Here is a 25,232-nt window from a genome sequence, read left to right on the forward strand (position 1 = left end):
ACATTTAAAAGAGATTCGGTGGTATGCTACTTTGCAGTCAGGTTGCAAGAGCAAAAAAAAAGTTCTCACAGAAACTCTTTACTGTATCTAAAATTTGACAGAAGAGAAAGCAGAGATAATAAGGAAATCTCTCTTTCATTTTTATGCACTGGATGCGTTTTTCTTGGCTTCATTCAACATATGCCGATAAATGATGTTTTAACTCAGTGTGATTTCAAACTATCACCAACCTCAAGAAAACTGAGGTAACTTAGTGAAAAAAAAAAAAAATAATTTGCCCCAAATTAAACATTTGGCCTCAGCCTTGTGGGGAGACTTTTTAAATCTTTGTACTAAATCTGAAAGAAACATTGAAATGAATACCTCATTTAGACTTACAATTTATTTTCTTTAAAAAGTCACAATGAGACTGTGTAGTATTTAAAGACCTGTTTTTTTTACCTTGTCAAGATTAATAACCCAGCAGGCCTGCCACTAACGTAAGTTTAAGTGGAAAATGTTACCCACCCTTCCTCCACAGAGCACCATTTTTGTGGTCCTTCTGAGAGGTACAATTCTCCTCGTTCCTGGCTGATGTAGGATATGATATTCTGGGAGGGGCTGAGCCTTTCTGCATTCATATTCATGTGAGCGCAGCCATGTAGCATCCTCCCTTACCTCCACGCCATGCAACAGCATCGCTATAAATAAGTGAAATCTTGGAAGATTATAAAAGTAGTATTCAGATCCTTGTTGTTTTCAGTTGCTATCCATCAACTACCATTAAGCAGTGTTTTACACGTAAAGTTCATGACACACTGAAGCCAGTGTGAATCAGCTGAAGACCAGGTGCTGGCAGCATAGCTGTGCCAGTTTACGTCAGCTCAATAGAATGGTGTCATTTACACCATGAAGAGAGAGCAAAGGACATGACCCTGTCTGTATCCATGCCTCTTTAGGCATTTTTGCAATTTATTTATTATTATTATTTTTAACTGCTGGTGTACATTCATGGGAAATACACATGACCCTAATTTTAGTGCTGTAATACAGTAAACATCTTGCTCTCTTTAAAAACTACAAATGAGCAAACAGCCATGCCTGTATATGTTTGCAGAAATGACCACACTGACATGCATGAGAACTTGAAAGAGAAACTGGTTGGAAAGTGAAGCGAAATTGGGTTTCGCTGGAGAACTCCCAGAAAGCAAACAAACAGGGAAAAGGGGAGCAGGAGGCAGAAACAATAGGGTTAAAAAGCAGTAACTCCTAAACACCAGAGCTGTTACTGACACAGATGGGGAAAGGCACTTCTCACAGGGCTGTTTTTTATTCAGCCAGTGCCTGTTTAATGGGAGGAAGGAGAAAGACAAGACCGGGGATCGCAAGGGAGCTGGGCAACGTGAAGGAAAGAGTTAAGGCTGGAGTCACCCTCTCTGAAGTGCTCTGTGATGCTGTGCAGTGTTTCAGCCCCCAGAGCCTTCCTCCTCCTCCTCCCTCCCTGTGTATGAGTGGGGAGGAGGCGGGTTCTGCTGAGCTGTTAAATCCTGAGTGAAGTTTCCCCCATTTCCAGTGGCCACCGTTGTCTGAGGCTGGTTCGGAGCAGGGCTGGGGTTACACTGACATTTCTGGGACCATAGCCAGCCAAGAAGGGAAGGAGAAGAAAAGACGAGACTTTCACAACTTGCTTTTGTCTGAGTGTGGAGAAAGGGGAACGGGAAGCGTCCTTTTTTTTTTCAAACATCACATTCCTGTGTTTTTCTTCAGCCTGGAAAATATATTAATGCTGGTGCTTTCCTCTCTGGAAACAAAGGAGCTAAACCGGACTGAGGAAGCAAGGAGTGGGAAGGAGGCTTGGGGAAGTTTAAAAGAGAGGGACTCAGAGCAGCTGGGAGTTCCCTTTCCTTAAATGAAATCTCTGCCTGTGCGGGTAACCGGCACAGAAAGAAGCCAGACCTGCAGGTAAATGGAGAAGCAGAGATCCCAAAGGAAACTTCCACTCGCCTTGTCCCACTTGTCGAGAAGGTGAAGAAAAAAAAGAAAGTTAAAAGATACACGAGTAGACGGACGGGCTCTGGGACCTGCTGGGCTGTGTAAGGATAAATCACTGAGCAGCAGCAAAGCTGTATGGCATTGCTCTCCTTTTAAAGGAAAAAGACGTGAAACCTCATCTCGGGAAGGGGAAGTTCCCTGGGAGTGTAAGTCTCAAGTCAAACTCTTGGCTTTCTCTTCTATGTACTGGACCCTTTCTCTGTGTGTGCTTGCATGTGTGTATGTGAGAGTGTGAGAGAGAGAAAGGAGGATGTGGATCGCAGTGTCCTTTTGGACAGAGTCATGTTACAGACAGATGATCTCATTTTGCATAAAATGATCCATTTTGTGCTTTCCCCAAAACAACCTGTAAACTATAAAACCACCAGGGCAGGGCTGAGGTGTAACTACCACCCTTAAATCACTGAAACTCCCCAGCCTCTGTTTTGTGGTTGTTGTTTTGTTTTAAACACTTGTGCAAGATAGCATCACACTGTTAACATCTAACTTTTTCTCCTCCTCCTCCCTGCAAGCAGATTGCACAATGAACTGGAGGCCAGCTCTCAGCTTAGCCCTGCTGTGGGCAGCGTGGCTAGTTTGCAGCTCTGAGAAGACGGGGAGGCTAGCAGAGAGAGGGAGCCATGGAGCTAGGAAAGTGCCTCTGGCTTACAGGGCTCCAAGCAGCCTCCTGAGAAGGTCTGGAGCATCCCCGAGGAGTCTGAGCCCGAATCCCCAACACCCTGTCACCAAGAGGGATTCTTCAGCACCTCCAAAGGCACCTGCCAGTCTCCTGAAAGAGGAAGCACGTTCCCACCCCAGGGGCATGGGCACCAGAGCAAGACGGATACAGAGACTCACAGCCACAGCCAAATACTCCAAATCTGAGATGATTAAGGACGAAGGGATATCTACTGCCGCACAATCACGGGTAGCACGCTTCCCTTCGGGGTCAAGTTCCCCCAATGTCCTGGCCAGCTTTGCTGGGAAAAATCGGGTGTGGGTCATTTCTGCCCCCCACGCCTCAGAAGGCTACTACCGGCTCATGATGAGCCTGCTGAAAAATGACGTTTACTGCGAACTGGCTGAGAGGCACATCCAGCAGATTGTGTTGTTCCATGAAGAAGGGGAAGAAGGGGGAAAAGTCAGAAGGATAACCAATGAAGGAAAAATCCTGGAACAGCCACTAGATCCTGCCCTCATCCCTAAGCTCATGAGCTTCTTGAAACTGGAAAAGGGGAAATTTGGCATGGTGCTGTTGAAGAAAACTCTGCAGGTGGAGGAAAGGTACCCTTATCCAGTCAGGCTAGAGGCCATGTATGAAGTCATTGACCAGAACCCCATCAGAAAAATTGAGAAGATGAGGCAGAAGGGCTTCATACAGACTTGCAAAGCAGCTGGGGTGGAGGGACAAGTGGTTGAGGAAGACAATAACGGGGGCAGCACCCAACCTACCCCTGGCGGTGGACATGTCCAGGTGTCAGCAAAGAAGGAGGAGCCAAGGAGGAGCAACAACCAGCTGACAAGGACCAAAACCATGAGGAAACCAATGACAACCACCGTGGCTACTCCTCTGCCCACAGTAAGGACCACTACCCTCCCTACCACCACCACAACCACCCGGGCCACCACCCGTGCAGTGACAACAGCAAGCAGGCCTACAACGACAACCACCCCCCTCCCCACCACGCAGAGGACCTGGACCACAAAGTCGCACACGATCACGGAGTACCACAGGCCGCCGGCAGCCGCTGAGACCACCACACCACGCGTTGCGGCCTCTGAGGACTTCTACTCTCCTGTGTGGAAGGCAAACCGCAAGGACCGGCAGCGTGGCCACCCGGAGAAACAGCCAGTGGCCACACGGAAACCAAGCAAAGCTGGCCGCCATGAGAGTTTCACTGAAGTCCCTACAGCCCCCTCGGTGCACTACACGAAGGCAAGTGTGAGTAGGTTTAAAGATAACCGAACGGACAGGAAGGACTACAACCACAGGGACCTGAATGTCACACCAGGGCAACACAAGCCAACCAAGACTAAACCACCAAAAAAGAAGACCCAAGAAAAGATATTGAGCAATGAATATGAAGATAAATATGACCCCAGCAAGCCCGCTAGTCCCCATTTAGATGAAGAGATCACAGTGGGAAGTGTTCCTTCAAAGAAAGGAAAAGAGTCAAAGAAGCATGAGCGAATGGATAAGCCTGAGAAGAAGAAGAAGAAGGACAGACCTGACAAGCTGCAGAAGAGTGAGAAGCAGTCCAGGAAGGACAAAGCTGAGAAAAAGAGCAAGCAGGACAAAGACCGTAGCAAAAAAAGCAAGAAGGGGAGCAGGACAGAGAATGAGGATTTCCCCAAGCCCAACAAGAAGCCTTTCTTACAGCCTCCCAGGAAATCAGTGACTGACCTCCTGGAATATTTTGAAGGCAAAAGGCGGCTCATTGTAAGTAACTTGTTCATCTGAATCTTATTTCATAAATGAAGTCACATCTCCCTCCTAGTAGGAAAATGAGGAACCAAAAGATTATGGTGCTCTTGTATTATTCTTTTTTGTTGAGTTTAAGAAGTCAAATCTCTAGACATGGAGGATCATTTCCAACAGAGAAGCTTTTATGGCCTCGTGTTGGAAATCCTATGTACAGTATGAACATATTTCAGACAGGAATTAGGCTAAAACCTTTTCCCAGCCACTTCCCATAGGCTACCATATAGCCACCAGATTATCTTGTTTCCAGTGGATGTGTAGGTGTCAGGATCTGTACAGTTATGATCGATAAAATGAAGGTCCATTGTGGATTACATCCACTCATCGCTTCGGGGTACTTGCCAATGTTACCACATTTCAGTGCTCAGCGCATCCTGCCAGCTGGCACACCTGGTTTGTATTGGTGCTGGTGTCCTAAAACTGGAAGCAAGCCACGTGTACTTGGCAGCACAAGTGCACGGCTGATGGAGAATATGCACAAAGGCATATGAGCAGATGCCCTGAAGTAGAATTGTTACATTTCCCATTATTTCACATGGGAGTTTGGCATTCACATCCCCTAGATATCTTCAGAGATCCCATACAAACTTTATTTTTTCCCCCTTGCTGTTTTTATAAAACTATAACTCTATGGTAAGCTTTCAAGTCTTAGAAACTCAGCATGGTCTGGAGTTACTTCTCCCAGGGTTTAAGAGTGTTGTATGTTTTTTCAACTACTTATCTAAAAAAACACTTCACCTGGGACAGGAAACAGTTTTAGCTGTACTACAAATGTTTTTCCTGGCAGATGGCACATACCCTGAAAGGTACACTTTGAAAAATAATTATTTAAAAATATTATTATAGGAGCTAGTTTCTTGCAATTATTTCACTGCAAGCTGGCCTCTTTGATAATTATTGTCCAGCTGTCAGTGTCACAACATAGTTTTGACTTTGATGCACCATATTCCAATACAAATAGCTAAGATGCCAAGCCAAGATTTCAATCCCTGGAATTTAATTAATCATTCTGCTGATGATTAACAAACCTGAGCAGAATCCAAGTTTCTTCTTCCCCTCCCCATTCTTCCAGCTGTAGGGGCTGTGAAGAGCTAGCAGCTGTGAGTGAAGAGCTATATATTTGAAAAATGTGAACTTGACTGAACTTTGCAAATATTGCCTATTAGTTACATGTTAATCAATAGTTAACCAAACCAAAAGCTGAGAGAGAAAAACTGCAAGGAAGTTGGGATCTTAGCCATGTATCTCAATGTTGTGGCTTCCAAGAATATGTGCAGCATCATGACAAATAAAAACAAATATGAAATATGCCAAAAGTTGAGCTTACAGATGTCAGACTGCGAATTCATTACAACAACACAGTCCTAGAAAGTTAAAGGATGGTCTGAAATTTGAACCTTTTGATACTAGGCCACCTCTCAGCTGGATCTCCAAGAGAAGAGTTGCACAATCTCAAGCTGTCAGATCAGAACTCACTAGGGAGAAATGATAATACCATGCTGCACTTTATTTCTCCAATATCTCATACGACCCTCAGCCTGCTTGCCCTGAAGTTTCTTGAAGGATAGGTTTGATTTAATCAACAGTAAAGCAGTGGCTGAAGCCTGCTGTCTCTTTTCTACGCATGGCACATGAAAACAACTTTCCAATATTTTAAATACATATACATGCCTATTTGCATCCCTTCTGATCACACTATTCAGTTCCCTTAGGATAAGTCCTTCCAGCTGGATGAACTCTGCCATTCATGAGTCTTCAAATTCCCTTGGTAAAGGATTAGCCCACACTGCTCCAGAAGTGGTTCTACCTGAGCTATTCCCTGTTGCGTTGCTATACTGTTGTCTTTCAGCCTCTTTAGGAGACCGGCTCCTAAGGACATTGTTTCAGTCCTCTCCCAGTGCAAGAGAATTTTGAGAGACACACGCTTTTAAGTCCTATGCATCACTATGGATTTCAGACTACAGATTTAAGTGGGCATTTCAAACATCCAGACTTCTGAAGGCTAATCTGGGTTAGGCTCAATTAATGGCAGATATAGGACCTAACTGCAAAAACTGAAAAAGCATATGGGTTTTGAGCCCTGCAGCCCCACCCCTCTATGTTGTTTTGTTGGTGGTGCAGTCTTACTTATTTTGAGAAGTCTTGGCTTAGTGAGTTTTTGTTTATTTTTCTGTAGTGATGAAATGTAGGCTGATGGTTTATATATAGCACTTACACACACATGCACACCTATATACACCCATACGCACATACACACACATGCATGCAAATGCACGTAGATAAAATACATATACTGCCTGGGTTAAAACAGTCCTATAACAAAGCTTTGATAAGAAGTTTGCTTTGCCTCTTAAATGTTCCCTGCTTTATTCTGCAAGGCTCAATGAAGCAGGTCTAATTCAGACTTCACTGTATGCTCCTAGTTATGACCTCTGAACCTAAGAGGACAATACAAACCAATAGTTTGGTTTTAATCTCAGTCCTCAAATCCTTTTCATGATCTTATATATATATATATATGAAGTATTTCTGTGCGATTTAAATGCAATGTATTACTTGCTATGGCCCAGAAATCAAATTTTCTTTGTGCCCGATTCTCATTCACTCTCATGTCCCAGTGCTATAGCTATGCCAGGGGGCCTTTCTATAAACTAGTCAGATCTTTTAAGCCAATAAATGTCTCCTGCATTTCAGTCCATTGATTAACTGGATTTATAAGGAGTGTATCATAAAAATTAGCCTTCAGGCACTACAAGCTTAAGAGGGTAGCTAGGAGACAACTGCACCTGATACAGACCGAAGCATAAGTTTGCAACTGAAGGATTTTGATGATTAGTTATGAACCCAAACCATAAAATTTGGATTCCAACTCCCTTTGTGTTTGGGGAATTGGTGGCAGGCACTTGATAGCAGTTCACTAATGCAAGTTAGGATGTTTATGTTGCTAGAGCTGGGGCTTTCCTCCCCCCCTTCTGCTGGAGACTGGTGCGTAGGACTACTGCATGTTGTTACACACACACCTTTCTTGGGATGTTTCAATCCTAGTCACTGATGAAGGATCTGAGTTGTGTGCTTTACAATTTTTAAGTCTCTGTTAGGAGACTTTGAAATGAATAGAGTACTATAGAGTTATAGAAGTATGCATGAAGCCCTAGTTGTATTTGCGCTGTGATAGCCAAAACAGCCACAAGGAGCCTTGCCTGGAACATGGGATAAGGCCAGGATGGCTGCCATGTTCGCATTGCTCCCAGTGTGAGTGAGTGGGGGGAATCCTAGATTTGTTGCACCCCTGAAGCCTAGGGGGAGACATGGCAAGGCAAGGGATAGTAGGAGGGTACATGATTTTATGTAAAACCCAGTGCCATTTCTTCTACCAGTATTGTGGAGAGGCAGAAGAGCAGGTGCCACCAGCTAACCATGCTTCCTATGGCTCTCCTGTAACTACCTGAACACCTCTGGGACAGGCCTGGTCCAAAATGTACACTACACAAGCAAAATAAAGTTACAGAGCAGCCAACAGCTCCATGGAAAATAAAGCCCAGTTTGCAAGCAGTGCCTAGTTCTCCTTCAGTGAAATAGTCACCTGTTTCATTCCTTATATTAAACAAGCTCTTTTGTCTCTGCCACCAACCAGCTGATCACGACTCCCAAGGCAGACAACAACATGTATGTTCAGCAGCGAGATGAATACCTGGAGAGCTTCTGCAAGATGGCAACGAGGAAAATCTCAGTCATTACAATTTTTGGCACCATGAACAACAGCAGCATGAAAATTGACCACTTCCAGCTAGGTTCCGTTTTGTTGTTGTTGTTGTTTGTTTGTTTGTTTGTTTTTGTTTTGTTGTTGTTGTTGTTGTTGTTTTTAATATTTTCTTTCCACCTTCTGGGCACAATAGCAGATAGCAAAGGGAGGAATTTCCCCACCTTGGGTCAGGACCTAAGCAAGACTATTTGTTATGGTATAGCAACACTTTCAAACCCATTCTTTCTCTTCCATGCTGACTACCCGCACTTTGTATTTACGTAAGTGCCTCTGGTATTTTCCATGCTTGGGCTTCCAGTGCTGTAACTTGAGCACCTCCAGCTTTCTTTGTGGTAATTTATGAAATCAGTAGAACAGTTAAACACTAAAAAGGCCTAAAAATGTGATGAGGGCATGGGACAGAAGGTGGAAGTTAGGCTCAGTTCTACCAATAACTTGAATATCAACCTCACTGTCTAACTGAATGGCTCTCCTAACGCAACTCCACCATTGTTTTTTGCAGGATGCCTGGCATGGGTGGCTAGATACTTGCTAGCATGTTTTAAACACTATTTAATAAACTGGCTATTGTCATGAAGGAGAGGAGGCTGGGGACAGAAGAGGCTGAAGGGAAATGTTTGAGATTATATTCAGAATGTGGCCCAAGCTAATCCTGTTTTGAATTTCAATACTGTTACCTCTCTGTCCTACCATGTAACATTTTTTATGCCTTTTCTCTTCTCACAAGACCATGGAAAAAGTTGAATTTTGTGGAGGCACACATTCACTAAATCCAGGACAGAGAGAGGTCTGCTAGGGAGACCCCTTGCATTGGGTCTGCCTAGCAGAAGTAGAAATTTTCTTGCCCAGGATCAGCTTTTCTAGACCTCAGAGCTGATTTTGAGATGCTCAAAAAGTGAACATTCTCCACAGGAGAGGCCCAGGCACATTTTCCCCTTTCTGCTAGTAAGAGGTAGGAGATTTCAGCCATAGTCTCTAGGTATGTACAACCTTACAAATTTGTACCAGTGTACCTGATTATTTAAAGGTTTACCATTTTAATTCCTCTAGCCTCTCTTTACCCTTAAAGCAAGACACCCATCGGTGTGACTGTTAATTGCTGGCTATCACAAAGAAATTAATCTTTGGAGGCACTGTAAATCAGAGTATGCAGGTCTTGCAAATTAGCTCAGTCAGACTTCTCTAGTACTACTTTCTTTACACGCACGTTCCCATATCTACAGATGGCACAGAGCATCTACCTCTCTGAGGTAGCTTTGAAAACAACTGGTGTCAGTGCTCAGGTCCTGGGGAAACACCAAAACCAGCAAGAACCTTTCCTTTCCTTATGGCAGGGTTTGGACAAAGACTTCAGGTCCAAGTCCAGCAAAGCACTTAAGCTTAGGTATCTCTTGAAGCATGTAAACAGTCCTGTTGCTGTCTGCATCTAAAGGTTAATACCAGCTTAAGTGCTTTGCTGGACCAAAGCAAAGGAATAGTATAAGAACTACTCACCTTGCTTATAATTCTCCACATCTTTCCTCTGGAACTTTATTTGGCTTTACCAGACCTTGAGAAAAGATATGAGATGGAATGGAAAGCTCAGGACCACGTAATGCTCCCATCAACCGTCTCTTTCAGGGTATTTCAGGTCTGGCATACGACCGGCCAGAAAATTACAGAACTATGCCTGGCTTCCAGCCATGCCTCTAACACTCTCAGAGGGGACCTAATGGGAGAGCAGCATACTTGTGTCCCTGAACAACACGGAGTCACATATCCAGCCAGACTGTCCGTTCGTGCACCTCCTTGACAAATCTGGAGTGGCACAGGATTTTCCACATCAGGCCAAGGTTTCTCAAGGTCACTTTTTGTGTACCTAGACCAATCTGTATGGACTGTTTAGGTTTATATATAGCACCAGTCTGGCTAATAAACAGCCATTCCCTCTGTCATAGACCATGTTAGAGTGACAGACCCTTTCAGCCTGTTCCAAACTTAACTTACGCCCAAACTTTCCCCAAACCACACAAATGTGTGTAACAGAGGAAATCTCAGAGCAGGAATTAACTTGTTAAAGAAAGGCAGGAGACAGCAGGGCGTAAGTTAAACCTTACATGAAAGCTCACCTTACATTTTTGCTCAGAATGCCTGATCATGAACTTTTTAAATAGTTTAATTAATGCAAACACCTTTCTATCCTTCGTCCCCTTCTCCTCTGCCCTTTCTGTTTGCATGGCCTCCTCTTGGCTCAACCTCTGTCAGCACCACAAACTGTAAAAGCTCCCAACAAACATTTTGTTCCCAGTATTTATGCTGTAGTGAGAAGCCTTAGCACCCAGCATGACAGGGCCTACTTACCCCAGTCCTACGTCTTGGGACTTGCTGTGCTACTGAACTGTAAGTGACAAAAACAGAAAGACCCATAGAAAAGACTTTTTACCTGAAATTTCAAATACATTTAGAATTAGTTAATGAAAGAGCTTATTAGCACTGTTTGGCCTTGGTCAGCTCATCCTGAAACCAAAGAGCATTTTCCAGTTTCCCACTGGAATGGCAGAAAAGCTGAGAATTCTGTGCAGAGTTCTCTTCACCCCAAATCATCCTTTTGGTCTCTTTCCCCAACTCCTGGGAACTGGGCTTCAGTGAACTAAACACCAGCCCCAGGCTAGAACACAGCCACCCCATTACCAAAGCCAGCACACAACCTATTAGGCCACTGTACTGCCACGACAAATTGCTGAACTTCTCCGCAACCTCATTTGATTTTTTTTGTAAAGAGTAACTCATCTTCCCATGTCTAGTTGCTAAAGATGTAAAGTTTCTACTCTTTCAGGGACCTTTCCAGAAACAGCAAAGATTTTGCAGGTAGTATCAGGCAGTCCCAACTCTGTTGTTATTTAGGCTGACCCCACATGTCCTTTATGACAGTGAAGGATGGGGACAAGTAATTAATTGGAAAAATAATAGATTTTTTAGTTTAATTTCTTTTTTTCCTCCCCAGAAATCACTTCAAAGTTTGCAAAGCAAACCAGCCCTTTTTTCCCCTAAAAACATTTTTCTCTATTATTCTTTTAATTTAATTTTCTTTACACTGTGAGTGTTGAAAGACAGTCTCCCAACAGTGCAACCTGAGTGCTATCTTCATGTTGTTATCTACAGTCTTTAAAGCAGAATAATGCCGTGAGTCAGTTGGTATAAGGTACTGCACCACAGCTGTTTTTCAGTCGTGTTTCACACCAGTTCCTCTTACATTATTCTACCTCCATACAGGCCAATTGGATAGCCCTGATTTTGCTTTGGGAGAAAATTGCAGGCATAAATACGAATTTTAGTCTATGTTTTAATAGTTATGCTTGATACTAGTAAGATGTAAATCTTGCTTATGAAGCATTGATGCATGATTTGCAAATATTTTAAAAAGTGAATAACTAATTAGCACATCCAGCAACACATCTAATATGGAATTTATAACACCTCCTGTAATTCTTTACAAAACTTTCAACTGAGGTACATAAACCCATGTACAACCATACAAATTATGCCTACAGCTTGCTTACTTACTATAACCAAATTGAAATATTTGCTGTTTTGTCTTGTTTTTCTGCAAGAAGCAGGTCCAAGGTATGAAACCTAAAGGGCAGTTTCTGATTTGAACATCTTCCCAAATATCTAATTCAGAAGATTCATCCAGCCTATTACACAGATTAGACCTACTGCAAAATTTGAATCAGATCCTGGAGGCGGTGGATGTTTAGAAAATAGTTTAAAATTCCATATTGTTTAATGAGTCAAATATTGTCAAAATATACAACATTTGTTCTTGAAAAAGTATATTCTGCTGCTGTATGCAGCATCAATGCAGATGTGTTCATCTCATGTCTATTTGCTGGTGAATAACGATGGAGCAGGGGATGGGAAAGTTGTACCTCTGTATCCCAGCTCTTGACTGGCTGTGGTGTCTCTGTTTGACTTCAGGCAGGTCCCTTAAGCCACGGCTGGGATTTTGAAGTGTGGATATGAATATTTATAACCCAGAGCTGTCATAGGGCATAACAAGTAACATTTGCAGACAGCTCTCTGGCCCCCAGTTGACGGGGTGCTTCATTTCACTTTTTGAGTGGCTTAGCCTGTCTTTAGCTTTCCAAGCACACAGTTTCATACAGAGGCCAGTTCCAGCACTCTCACAGCTGTACAGTGCTGGGCTGGATGCTGAGCTGATGACATGGAGGCTTTCAGGACTTGGCCCTAATGCACTCTGGCTCTAAGGGAAGTAAGGAACCTCATTACCTCCACAGGCTTGTCTTGTACACATTTCAAATCTCTGTCATGTGTCACACAGCTCTAACTTCGCAAATGTATACTGGGAATTTATTTTGGTATTTGCCACCAAATGATGGAAAATCATTTGAAAATGGTGAAATGGGTGAAACTTTTAGGGAGAAATTTTGGAGTGATCAGATTAGTGAAATTTCATGTTAAGCACAGGAAAAGAGGCATAAAGTTTTGAGTTAAAAATCTTTTCAAATATTTGGTTCTTACCATTTGAATAACTTGGACATTTAATAGCTCTGTAATTTTCAAAATGAAATTACAGTCTGCTTTTTTTCCAAGCCAGTCTGAATGTTTTCTTAAGGTAGAGCAATGAGTATATACAAAATCACTGTCAAAATTATGTTTTTTACCATTAGGATACTAGAATGGGAAATTAACATCGGCAAGCAGTTGGAGGAGTGCCACAGCAGGGTATTTGTGGAGACCTAAAGAGCTAGAGCTGCAGTATTCGAGATACATTAAGCATTTTCTGGTTTCTTGTAGTCACTAAACATCCCGTCATTTTTTAAGACTGGAAGACACTCTAGAGTCCTGGCCAACTTTAAGCTGTTCTAACTATATTTTACTGACCCAAATTCTCTGTGCTGTTTCATTTGGATGTGGTGCTTTCCAGCTCCTGTCCTAAACTGTCAAACAGTTTCTATTTTCTACTGCAGAAGTGGCTGCATTTCAGGAGCTGGAGAAATGATTAACACATGCATATAAATGTAAAAATACATCTAAAACATCTTACCAGAAAAGAGCAGGCAACCAACATTTCTCAAAAGTAGAAAAGGTGAATGCCGTAGTACATGTGCCCTAAGGTAAACTGATGTTCTGAAAATACTGGGATTAAAACCTGGCAGCTAAAAAGCACATTGCCATAGTGGTGGTTTTGAAGATCTTGTCAGTGCAGTGGGCAGAGGGCTTCTGGAAGATGAATCTCCCCCTTTATTTCAAGGTGAAATTGAAGTCAGCATGCTGTGCAATTCCATGACTAATTTTATTTCTCCTGTTTTGTATTAAGATAATGAAAAGCCCATGAAAGTGATAGAGGATGAAGATCTTGTGGATCAGCAGCTTATCAGTGAGCTGAGGAAAGAGTATGGGATGACCTACAATGACTTCTTCATGGTGCTGACGGACACTGACATGAAAGTCAAGGTGAGGGTTTTGCCTATTGGAAAGAAAAGGCATTGGAAAATATGAAAAAAACAAACCAACCAACCAACCAACCAACCAACCAAACAAAACAAACAAACAGGAAATTATAGGCTTGCATGTCAGGCACAGAAGAGAGTGGTACAGAACTTTGTCATTGCTGGGTAATAAGAAAAAGGACAGTAAGAGAAATTTTCAGGAATCAGCTATCTTCATGTTCTGCAGATGAGAAATTTCAGGAATTGTGGTTTTCTGCTGAGATGGTGAGTTGACATTGCAAGGACAGGCAGGGGGTTTTGATGCAGTACATGGTGTCCTAAAACACAGTATGGTTGCTCAACAAGATGACAACATATTGTATATGGGCAATGCTCTAGTTGAAGGGCCCTACAGAAGAATGTATCGACCATTTATTGCCTGCAATGGCCTGCCCTTATCACATTCAACAAGTACTCGCAATACGTCACTTCCAAAGAAGAGTCTGACTGCTAAAATAAGAGTATTTCCGTGATTTATAATCTGTTTTAGGTCTTGTTACCTGGGTGTAAATGGGGATATTTTAATCTCTGTATATCCTGCTGTGCTGTGATACATGCAAAATGACTGCTACTATGTGTATCCTTTTTCCATTTCTTCTTCTTGCTTAACAGCAATACTATGAAGTACCCATAGCAATGAAGTCCGTGTTTGATTTGATTGACACCTTCCAGTCAAGAATTAAAGACATGGAAAGACAGAAAAAAGAGGGCATTGTCTGCAAAGAAGATAAAAAACAATCCCTTGAGAGCTTCTTATCCAGGTATTACCTTCTGCTCTTATCTGCTGCTAGTTCCAAAAATTTCTATTTTACTGGAAAAATACCTATCCAACTACTTTTACAATTTTTAATATAGATTCCTCTGTATAAACAGTGTTAGGCAAGTACAGAGATGCAGCCACAGCAGAATGCACTCTTGCACAGAGCACTAGGAGTCAAAATGCATGTTGTATTTCCTGACTGACTGCACATTTTTTGGACAGTAACTTTCTGTATCTTGGTTCCCCCACCATGACATGGAGATAACGACGTTGATTTGCATTAGAATGGCAAATAAGGATTAATTCACAGATGTCAGTTCAGTGTTCTGAATGAAGCACAGTGTTGATATTTCAGCCATCAACCATGACAATCACATTAATGCCATTCTAATCCCTTTCATGTAGCTTGAATCAGTAATTAATTCTCTGCAACTTCCTTCTTATCCAGCTTGAGATAACAGTTGGTCTTTGCCAGTATTAGTCATACATAGTATTAAAGGTCTTGCAGATGTCTCTTGTAAAATGTCTGAGACCTTCTGTAGCAAGACAGTTTTGTTTATGCAGTCTCTATATGCTGTGTTACTGCTCTACCTGTGAGACCTAAATACTGGGAAATAAACATGTCTGGACTGTGGGAAGAACAAAGAACAGCTGTGCAGCTATGGCCCTCTCTGTTAAAGGGTAATTTACATGAAATTAGGGCTACCTCTTCACTCCAGGCTTTACCTGCTACTACTGCATCCTCCTCACCTAATGTCAAAATCCTTGGGGGGTACACTTTTAATGCCAGATGGCTATGTGGATATTTGAGACAGCACGATGTGTTACGACTTGAGGGCAAATGGAGCAACAGGCAAATGAATAGGTTGTTGGTTCATAAACATTTTAAAATTTGACGGCCACTTCAGTGAAAAGAGAACATTTAAGATGTACCCCACCCTCCCCACCGCCTCCTGTTTAGGTCTCAGTGATTCATCCTCAAGACCACCAAGAAGAACCACAGTTTGGAAACAGCTACCCAACACAAGAAAGGGCTTGTATGCTAGAAAGTGGCAGCTCCCAAACCCTCCTTAGCTTGCAAACAGCCCTAGTAATAAACACGCTAGAAAAACAGGCAGGAAAAATGCAGAGTGGTACATCTATAAACAGAACTGCCACTGCACAGAATACATCTGCTGTCTGTGAAATAGACATCAGGCTTTAAGTATCGGGTGGACTTCACTAGCCACGGTAACCGGGCAGATTCCCAGCAAGATTCATTCCAGCTTTGTCCAAGATTATCTTCCCAGCTGAGCAAGGGTCCTGGCATCATCTCTGTGGCATTGCTCATTTGGGACGTCAGTTATAATAATGCAGATGTTGTTCTTAAAAACCCTGGCTGGAGTGGAAGAAGACTGAGAGCTAGAGCTCGCTTGAGTAATGCTTAAAAGCCACATGTACCAGCAGGAGATCCTTGAGTTTTGAGGGGGGGAAGCCTTCCTGTAGCCCCAAGACACTGGCTGTGCTGCTCTGGGCTCACAAAACAGAAGGGGATGCAAAATAAGGTGGAAGTTGAAGAACAGGGTGCACACAGGGAAGGATCTGGCACATTTGCTAGGACAGAAGTATTGGCCTGTGTGTTCAGCTGTCAGGAATAAGGCATAAATCTGTACACTAGTATTAGTAAACTAACAGCTGTGAAGGGCCAACTAAATTAATTTCTCAGTAAGATGTGACCCCAAACAAGCACGCTGGGTATTAGGCTTCCCTGGGGCAGGAGGATAGACAGCTTGAATGATTTTCAAACCTTTCCAGCTCTATGCATCTATAAAGCAGATATTCAAAAAATACAAAGTCATCATTAGAGTATCTTAAAGCTGCTCACAGGCGAGACATCATTCTGATTTATGCCCTAGACAAAATGTGTTCCAACGTTTGCAGTCTCAGTCCTTGTTTATAGGCAGCCAGGTGTTTTTGCTATACAAAATACCACAAAGATTTTTTCACCCACTTTCAAAATAATAAGAATTTTTCCCTCTTTTCTTCACATCATATATAAGACTCTTAATGCTCCTCATTCCTATTCACATATACACATGCCTATGTTTCTTACTTGTTCCTCCTGGGCAAGATTAAAATTGGGGAGCTTTGCTTTTCAAGCATTTGCTTTTTTAATTATAAAAATACAAGCAGCATCAGTCAGCCAATAAGACAAAGTATTAGCCATGAGCATCCCCTGCTCTTTCAGCAATTTCTTCTGCGACTTTGAGCAAGTCCCACCTTATTTCCAGCTTCTCTCTAGTGGAACAGTGTTGATCTATTGCATTAGCCTTTATTTTGAGGTCTTCATTTGGTGCTGCGGAAAGACAGGCTATTATTGTAACAGGGTAACATCTGCATCCATTTAAAACATCATTTCCTCTTATAAAAATATCCCTGCAGCTTTGCAAATTCCTATAAATCTGATTTATTTAGGTTTAGTGGAGAAGTACCTTTATTCAAAAAAGGGGTTGTTGGGAGAACATTAACTAACTCTGTAGTTAGAATTTTTAAAGGTTTCAAGTGTCCCTATGGCATCACCTTCCTTTGGGAGTGAAGGTGATACTTGGTGCACAAGTTTGGTCAGATGAGACATCCCATATTAAAGGAAAATATTGCCCTATGAATGGCTTATATACTCCCAAGCTCATACTACCACATATATGTAAACAAGCTTAGATTTAAAAAACACACTAAAGGTATTTCGAGTGAATGTGGTAAAGAAGAAAAAGAGGTCAGTGACTATTTACACAGAAGTATGAGTTATGTCTGAAATGAAGATACACCCTAATTCCCAGACAACCCCAGACTGCAAAATCACTGAGCAGTTCCAGGAGCAGCGAATGACATAAAAGCTAGAGTGTCTAGTGAGAAATTCTACAGGAGTCCTTTTTGCACTTGAATACACAATTCTCAGTAGTGTTATATCTACCGAAGGTGGCTTAGAGCAAAGATCATAAGCTTTGCAGTGTTTGTTTGGCCAAAATGCAGCAAAACTGCAGATGCTTTGAGTTCTGGAGCTGTAAAATTTCAAACAGGCTTTATCCTCTCCCAGTGATGGATGGAACTGGGAAGATCTCCCACCCAGCTGTTACTCAGAAGCTGTGAGAGATATATTTCAGCCCACACAGCACAGGAACACTGAGAGCACTCGAGTCACGTGTTGTGATGGTTCCCTGTTGCACTCCTTTCTCTTTCCAGGTTCCGATGGAGGAGGCGGCTTGTGGTGATTTCTGCTCCCAGTGATGAGGACTGGGCTTATTCCCAGCAGCTCGCTGCTCTCAGCGGACAGGCCTGTAATTTTGGTGAGTCAAAGGAAATAATATTCTTGCTCCCCAAAACCACATCCTTCCTGGTGATGTGATGGATTCCTTTGCTCAAGTCTGACCCTAGACAATCTGAGGAGCCTGACAACTGGAAAGTTTGCTGTAGCTACTCCAAATATAACTGGAAAATACTGTCCTAAGCAGGTAGCACGGTGCACTCTGACAGCTAACACCACTAAACCAAGTGTTCCCTAGAATCCTTCGTGTGAAGCAGAAAGGTTAGCACTCTGAAGCTTCTCTTCAGGCTTACAACTCTGAAAATCAGTAACACGACCATTTCGGCTTGCATATCTTCTTTTTCTTACTGGACAAATAAAGATGCAATGCTTTAAGATCCTTTGCAGATCCCTGTAGCCATCTCAGACCTAGGTCAGGTACCAGGGAGATGCATGGATATCAGCTGGTTTTTTTTGTTTGTTTTTTTTTTTTTCTTTTCTTTCCTCCATTTCCTAAACCTGTAAAAAAAATCTTAATGGAAGCTACTTCAACCCAGTAACAATCTTTTCAGCTCCCCAACCAGGTACTTAAGATCCGGCTACATGGTCAGTGGGGAGACAGAATGAAACAGGTCCTATTCCAAAGCCATTATTGCAATACATTCTAACTGTGTAAAAACAGTTACATCAAAGACTTTGTAGATCATATAGACTCTTACTTCATGAGCAGTTTCTACAGTCCCTAAGGGCTTCAAAGCAGAGGCAACAGACCAAGCCTTGCTCAGAACAAATGAAAGAAGTGAATGCCTGTCCTAAGCCATTCACTGCAGTGATCTGTGGTGGTCTTATTGCCTCTAAGTACTTTCCTGTTGTGTGGATGACAAGTAAGAACTTTACCAGTGAACAAAAATTCTGAATTTGGGGGTGGCTTCTGCAGTTTACTAGTATGTCTAATGCTTGTATCCCTGTGGTACAGAATGACATCAAATGTCTTTGGGATGAACAACTCTTTTTCATAGAGGACTGCTGAGACTGGCTGCTAATTCAGCAAGCATAAACCTGGCTGATTAAACTGAAATCTGCCCAAGAACGCGCATAAAGATCACGTCTCATTTAAAAACTCCTTCACTTCTTCCACAGGTCTACGCCATATAACTATCCTCAAATTGCTAGGAGTTGGAGAAGATATTGGTGGTGTCTTAGAGTTGTATCCAATTAATGGTAAGTGACTGTTTCCACTTTCTTTAGTACTACCCATGAAGGACATTATGCAGTTTGAGTGCTTCTTTGCTGTGATTTCTTTAGAAGGATGGATATGACTGGGATTTTTTATTTTTTCTTGAAACAAACCACAAACAAATGAACAAAAAGAAGGCACACAAGCGAAAAATGAGCTTTCTTGGTGTAGCTGCGCTAAACAGTATATGGATTCTTCAGAATAGAAAAGCCCAAAGATGATCTGGAAGGCATCTCATACCTTTATCTTTCACCTAAACATACAATCACAAGTATAATCCTCTGCCTGCACTGCTGTCAATGACAAAGAAATGTTCATGCATTTTCCACGCTCAAGAGTTTGCAGAGCTTATAGAACATACCTAACACATTCTCTTCTATGGGTCTGTCGTTCATCTTCCTTTACACGTCCATCCCAGCAAGCTAATTCAGGTAGCTATTCTTAGGAGAACCCTCTGCCAGGAGAATTTCAGGGTATATTTCAAAGGCTATAGTTTCCTCTACTACCTAATCCCAATGACTACCTATCAGTGGAGACAGAAGGATAAGAAATGGCTTATTCATTCCATTGCCATTTTTACAGCACTGTACATGAAATCATCTCAGTCCTTCTAGCCCCAAACAGATACAAGCCCAGGCCTAAGAAAGAATAAGAACAGAGAAAGCAGATCTGATACTTTTCTGATTTTTTTTTTCCAGTTGAGGTTAGAGAATCAGAATTGTGTGCAGTGTTCAAGATGGACACAAGCATTAGGTTTTAATGACAGTCTTTTATTTTTTTTGGTGTTATTTTCCTTATAGCTTCTAACATCTGTTTTGGCTTTTGGCAATTAGCGAGCAGTGAACAAGCCTTTCAAGGAACTGCCTTTCATAACCCTAAGCTCTATTCTAGAAGAAGCACTAGTCCCAGCACAGGCAACTATGAGCTTCACTGGTTACCTCCCTCCACTCCAAGAAATGATTATGTATTATTCCTACCTTGTTTCTGCCTTCCAGCCATATTATCAAAGTTTCTTTTGAAGACCGACCACCTTTAGCTATCTGCTGACCTCCTTTGCGGAACCTCAGCAAGTTTGTAAGCACGAAGCCACTTCATAAGAGACCTGTTACTAAGCCAACTCTCTCTATAGGTGTCCGCTGATTCTAGTTGTCTTATACTTTCTATGCGCTTACTCAGTACAAGCTTCATGCTTACAAGCCCAGAGTTCACCAAACCTACACCAGAACATATGTTTTTAAAGAGGACATGGCATCTCCCACATCCCATAATTCACACAATTCCAGTTCAAGAGTGAAGCTCCATACTGCCATTAATGACTCAGAAAATTTATGCTGCGATCCTCCACACAACCACATTTCTGTTCCAGGGGTTTCTTTCAGTGTGACTATTTTTCACATTTGCATTCTGCATACATGAACTGTGACTCAAGCTGCATGGGAACCAAAGATATACACGCGTGTTGGGTGAGGAACAGGTGTGCCACACCACAGCAGCTTCAGCCTAGAGGAAAAAAACACATTTACTAACCCTAACAAAACTGTTAATACAGCTTTGGTTTCTGTGCAGTAGCCTTACATTTCAGAACCAGAAAGTCCTAAGCTGCAAATAATAAGAAACTTCCACTGCCAGCTACTGGACTGTATCCTATCTCACACTGCAAATTCACTTCGCTACTAAAAAACGTCACTTTTGCCTAACCAAAATGTCAATGCTGTTTTACGTAATTCCTTTCTAGGAAGCTCTACTGTAGACCGAGAAGACATCCCAGCTAATTTGGTGAAAGACATTCGAAATTACTTCCAAATTAGCCCAGAATATTTCTCCATGCTCCTAGTCGGGAAAGATGGAAACGTCAAATCCTGGTATCCTTCTCCAATGTGGTCCATGGCAATCGTGTACGACCTGATTGACTCCATGCAGCTTCGGCGACAGGAGATGACAATTCAGCAATCGCTCGGCATGCAGTGCCCAGACGACGAGTATGGTGGGTATGGTTACCATAGCTATCACCAGGGATACCAGGAAGGTTATCAAGATGACTACCGTCACCATGGAAGTTACCACCATGGATACCCGTACTGAAAAGAGCAACTTAGCCTCTGACCGCCCCGTGCCTGTCTTCTAATAGCTATCCAAGCAATAGGTGGCCAGTTGCAGAAAGTTTTTCCAGGCCACCTAGATATCCATGCCTCCTCCTTCCACTGTACAGTCAAGGGACTTTGGTCATTTGCCTTCTCAAAAATGCAGAAGCCTTTACAGTGAAGCAACTCAAACCAGTAGTATTGAAGCTTTAAACAATAAAGACTCCTTTATATTTTTAATCCTTTATAAACAAAGGGCATCAGCAGTTGCTGTTTGTTTGTATTAAAACCAAACAAAATGTCCTCGCAGCCTCAGTCCATGGACACTACTACAGGGCAGGAGACAAACTGTCCAACAAATACTGCAATGCTCTTTGTAATATTTTTTCTAAGGAGAAAAAAATATTTATTGGAAAGCGAGAATTTTGCATTGTACTGACGAAGACAAGCAAAGAATCACACTGCAGGACTTTCCCTAAAAAAGGAAATGTTAAGAAAGTAGCATGTGGCAGGTTCTTTAATAATAAAAATTCTTTTGAAATAGCTTGTCTAAAAAGACAGCAACCCTTCTACAACGCATCAGCATTGTAGCTAGCTGACTTTGCCAATGAAAGTAAGAATTTATGGCTATGGCAGGACTCATTCCAATACAATACAATGTAAAGTTCTCTTAAACTCAAAGCTTGCTGCATGGCCATTAAGTCTTTTAATTGGGGTTCCTGTTCTTTTAGGTCCTGCCTACCTGGCAGTTAATGAGAGCTAAGTGAACACACCAACAATACATTTTTGTATGAAATACAGAAAACTGAAAAGTATTATTTTCCATCAGAAAAAAAAAATAGCATTCTCATTCACATATTTTAAGTGAGTTGTAACTAGCTCTCTATAGTAATGTTCTTCAGTAAACTATTGCTCTAACCTCAAATTTCTTCCTACCTCTTCTCGTACCCTCCCCCATAAAAAAAATCTGGACTAAATGTTTATAGAATTGTTTGGGTATAATTTGATTTGTTACTAAACCAGCTGTATTTCTGCCACGTTTTCTGAAATGGTTTTCTTCTCCCTTCTCCCCAGTGCCTTTGGGCATTGGATCTGTTGTACCATCCTGCTCCACTGAAATCAGCTGCACGAACTCCATGCACAGCCATGCCTCCAATACCATTTTGGTTAGATTTCTAAACATTAAAGACCCATTGGCAAGATTAAGCAATATCTTGAAGTGATGGCATCATGCAAACCTTTGTAGTGGTACAGTGGTCACTTCTAATGTTTAGGACACACCTGACCATGCACATTCCTTTTTTGTAATCTGTGACATGGGTGCACATCATGTATGGACACATGCACCTCTCATGCATACAGGCAACAGGTCACTCATTAGGTTCTGTCATCACAGCAGCAACACTGGAACAAGTACATGCTACAGCTCAAAACTGGCCAGAACATGCTCCACAACATGAGATTTATCATTTTTCTGTTCCTTTCTTTTCCCCCCCTTTCCTTTGCTTTTTTCAGCTGTGGGGTAGTTTGATTTATTACTTTTTTTTTTTTTTTTTTGAGTGAAGGGGGCAGCAAAATGACACAAAACTGGGTAAAGCAACAGGTTTACCCAAAAGCAGATGCTTTCCTCAGAAACTTGGTCATAAAAAGTCAGACCCTGCTTGCCTTTCATAATGTCAGAGAGGCAGGCAAATGTCAAAGGGTCACAGGGCCTTGTCAGTTGTTCCTTGGCAGTACAAAGTCACCCTCCATGCCACAACCTCTAGCCAGCACAGGATACTATTCATCTTACCCCTCTCAGGTTTGTGACTGGAGCTAACCAGGGGAAGGCAGGCTTTTGACAGACCCATTTTGAGAGGACTGCTGCCTGCAGAGTGCTTCCAAGCATTCCTTTATCTAACAGCACTTCCACAGCTGAAAGCAGTGGACAGAGAAATTAAAAATTAGGAGGAATGATTTAAAAAAAAAAAAAAAAAAAAAAAAAAGGAATCACAGAACTGAAAGGTTTCCAGAAGAAAGATCAAGTCCCATAGGTTAGCTTCAGAAAACAAGTACTTACTGTATCAGTGTATTAAGGTCAGCTGCCTAATTATCTTTGCCTAAAGCAAAAGCAGAGGAAGGAGTACCTAACAGTCACCTCCTGTAAACAAAAGGACAAACTCCTCTGGATTTTCTTTCAGGTGTTCATTTCAACTTTCCTGTAATCTTGTTTTTCCACACAAAGTACTTAAATGAAAGCCCTTTTAACTCACATTACAAAACATCAAACCTAAATGTCCTGTGCTGAGCAGGAGGAGAAGACAGTTAACCAACAAAACAGAGAGCAACGCTTCATCCAAATGACCTTTTTTTTTTTGAATATTTATAAAATTTGCTTAAGACTCATTATGATTCTGGTGCTGATTTCTGCCTTAATTACAAACCGTCTCAAAATTACTAGGAACTTTTAGCAATGGTTTAAAGTCCTGATTTTGCAACCTATGAAAATTAGAAGCAAGGCTTGAAGGAACACCAAGCCAAAAAAAAATGTTTTCAACAACAACGTATAGTTCTGTTGAAGACTACAAGCATCAGGGAGCTACACCACTCCAAACACAAATCAGATCCAAAGTACTGGATCTGCCCTGCAGCATCATTCTCAGCACAGGTTTATTGAGATTAACTACTTCTGTAGTTCTGAGGGGACAGGTTCCACACAATGAGGAAAACTTCAACACTTTTTCCTCATACATATTTCTGGGATTTGATTCAGCTGAAAGACAGTGTTTTCATCCACAGGCTGTCTTTCAAGCACGATGGCTCAGTTTCTACATTCACAAAGTAGTTGAAATTCAACAAAATAAAAATTGCTTTAACTAGCTTGTTATAAACAAGAGAAACATGAAGAGATCTCTCTTCCTGGGAGGTTTTACGAACTAATTCCTCAAACCTGCGGGAGGAACATAATATTTTCAGCAGCTATTAAATTCAAACATTTGGGAATCTGGGTTCTAAATCACAGCATAGAAAGGACTCTCAGCCCCATGCTTTCATTAAAGATTATGTGCCAAAGTAACGCTGGTCTCCAAAAAAAATCCTCATAAAATTCCCTATTACCATTTGAAGACAAAAATAGTAAGCTTTCTGACAGAGTAGGTAAGCAACCATACAGTGGAAATACTTAACCACTGTTATTGCAGTAGGATTCGCATGATCTACTCACAAGGTATAGCTCTACAGAACAGCCTCCCTTGCTGACCAGAGCTGTTTTCCAGCTGACTGTGGTTTGTAGTCACTTCCGCTAACAAATCTCATATACATGCTGAATTTGACTATTGCCATGGACTGCATGGCTGCATAGAATTGCGTAGTTGTATTTTTGGGTTACTTTTTATTGCTAAGTTTATGCTAAGTCCTTACCCATTTTTAGACAGCTGTTAATGTTCCTGTTGCTGTACAGGGGATATACAGTTCTCCTCCATTATTAAAAGAAACCTGCCTGGCCAATCCAACTGAATGTCTCCAAGACCTCGAGCCTGTTCACCTGAAGACAACAGAAAGATTTCTACATGTTGGATAGGATCTAACTCTACAAGGAAAGTAAATGCTTCCATATACCTCCATAGTTGTATACCTGGTATCTTTGTGCAATCTGAGACTTTAGCAAAACAAGTCAATCATGACATCGTGCTTGTGATGGAAGTTATTAAAATGAAATTTATAGAGGGAAAAACTGATTAGCAGGACAAGAGCTGAAAGCAAGTCTAAATATACTTTATAACATTTGCAGATCAATAATTTCCAGCTCTTATTTCTCTTAAGGCATACATTTCATGGCAGGAAAGTCAGAATTTTTTAAAGACACTCATCTTTGGTTTGATGCTCTATCATTTGAGGTATGAGGCTAATTTTTATGTTCTGACTTAAGGCAAGGCAAAGCTGCCTGCAAAAGTTGATGTAAAAAGCTACCACTAGTAATCCAAAGCAATCTAAAACTCACAGTACTTTTTTCATGGAAATATCTGCTAAAGTTGGCAGCTGTGACTGAAAAAGACAATGAATTCAGGCAAGTATATACTGCAAACCTGTATGTAATGGGGAAAAAAAAAAAAAAAAGAAAAAAGAAACCATATTATTGCAACTAAGTC

General features: G+C 41.7%; 1 protein-coding gene across 1 annotated transcript; it reads left to right on the plus strand.

The window, feature by feature from the left end:
* The first annotated feature begins 1,479 nt into the window (after positions 1 to 1,479).
* On the plus strand, positions 1,480 to 22,142 carry CCDC80 (coiled-coil domain containing 80). The gene is made up of 8 exons (XM_035314913.1): positions 1,480 to 2,177; positions 2,544 to 4,450; positions 8,127 to 8,283; positions 13,576 to 13,712; positions 14,360 to 14,508; positions 17,727 to 17,830; positions 18,928 to 19,008; positions 20,760 to 22,142. The coding sequence occupies exons 2-8, from the start codon at positions 2,555 to 2,557 to the stop codon at positions 21,104 to 21,106; spliced, it is 2,871 nt and encodes a 956-aa protein (XP_035170804.1). The 5' UTR covers positions 1,480 to 2,177; positions 2,544 to 2,554; the 3' UTR covers positions 21,107 to 22,142.
* Positions 22,143 to 25,232: the final 3,090 nt, after the last annotated feature.

Source organism: Oxyura jamaicensis, chromosome 1 (genome assembly GCF_011077185.1).
Source record: "Oxyura jamaicensis isolate SHBP4307 breed ruddy duck chromosome 1, BPBGC_Ojam_1.0, whole genome shotgun sequence".
Classification (NCBI taxonomy): Eukaryota; Metazoa; Chordata; class Aves; order Anseriformes; family Anatidae; genus Oxyura; species Oxyura jamaicensis.

Excerpts from the sequence above, each read along its gene's own strand:
- CCDC80 (XM_035314913.1), top strand. The coding sequence starts at position 2,555 with ATGAACTGGAGGCCAGCTCTCAGCTTAGCCCTGCTGTGGGCAGCGTGG. Across the intron at positions 13,713-14,359 it reads ACACTGACATGAAAGTCAAG|CAATACTATGAAGTACCCAT; the intron begins GTGAGGGTTTTG and ends CTTGCTTAACAG. Across the intron at positions 19,009-20,759 it reads AGAGTTGTATCCAATTAATG|GAAGCTCTACTGTAGACCGA; the intron begins GTAAGTGACTGT and ends ATTCCTTTCTAG.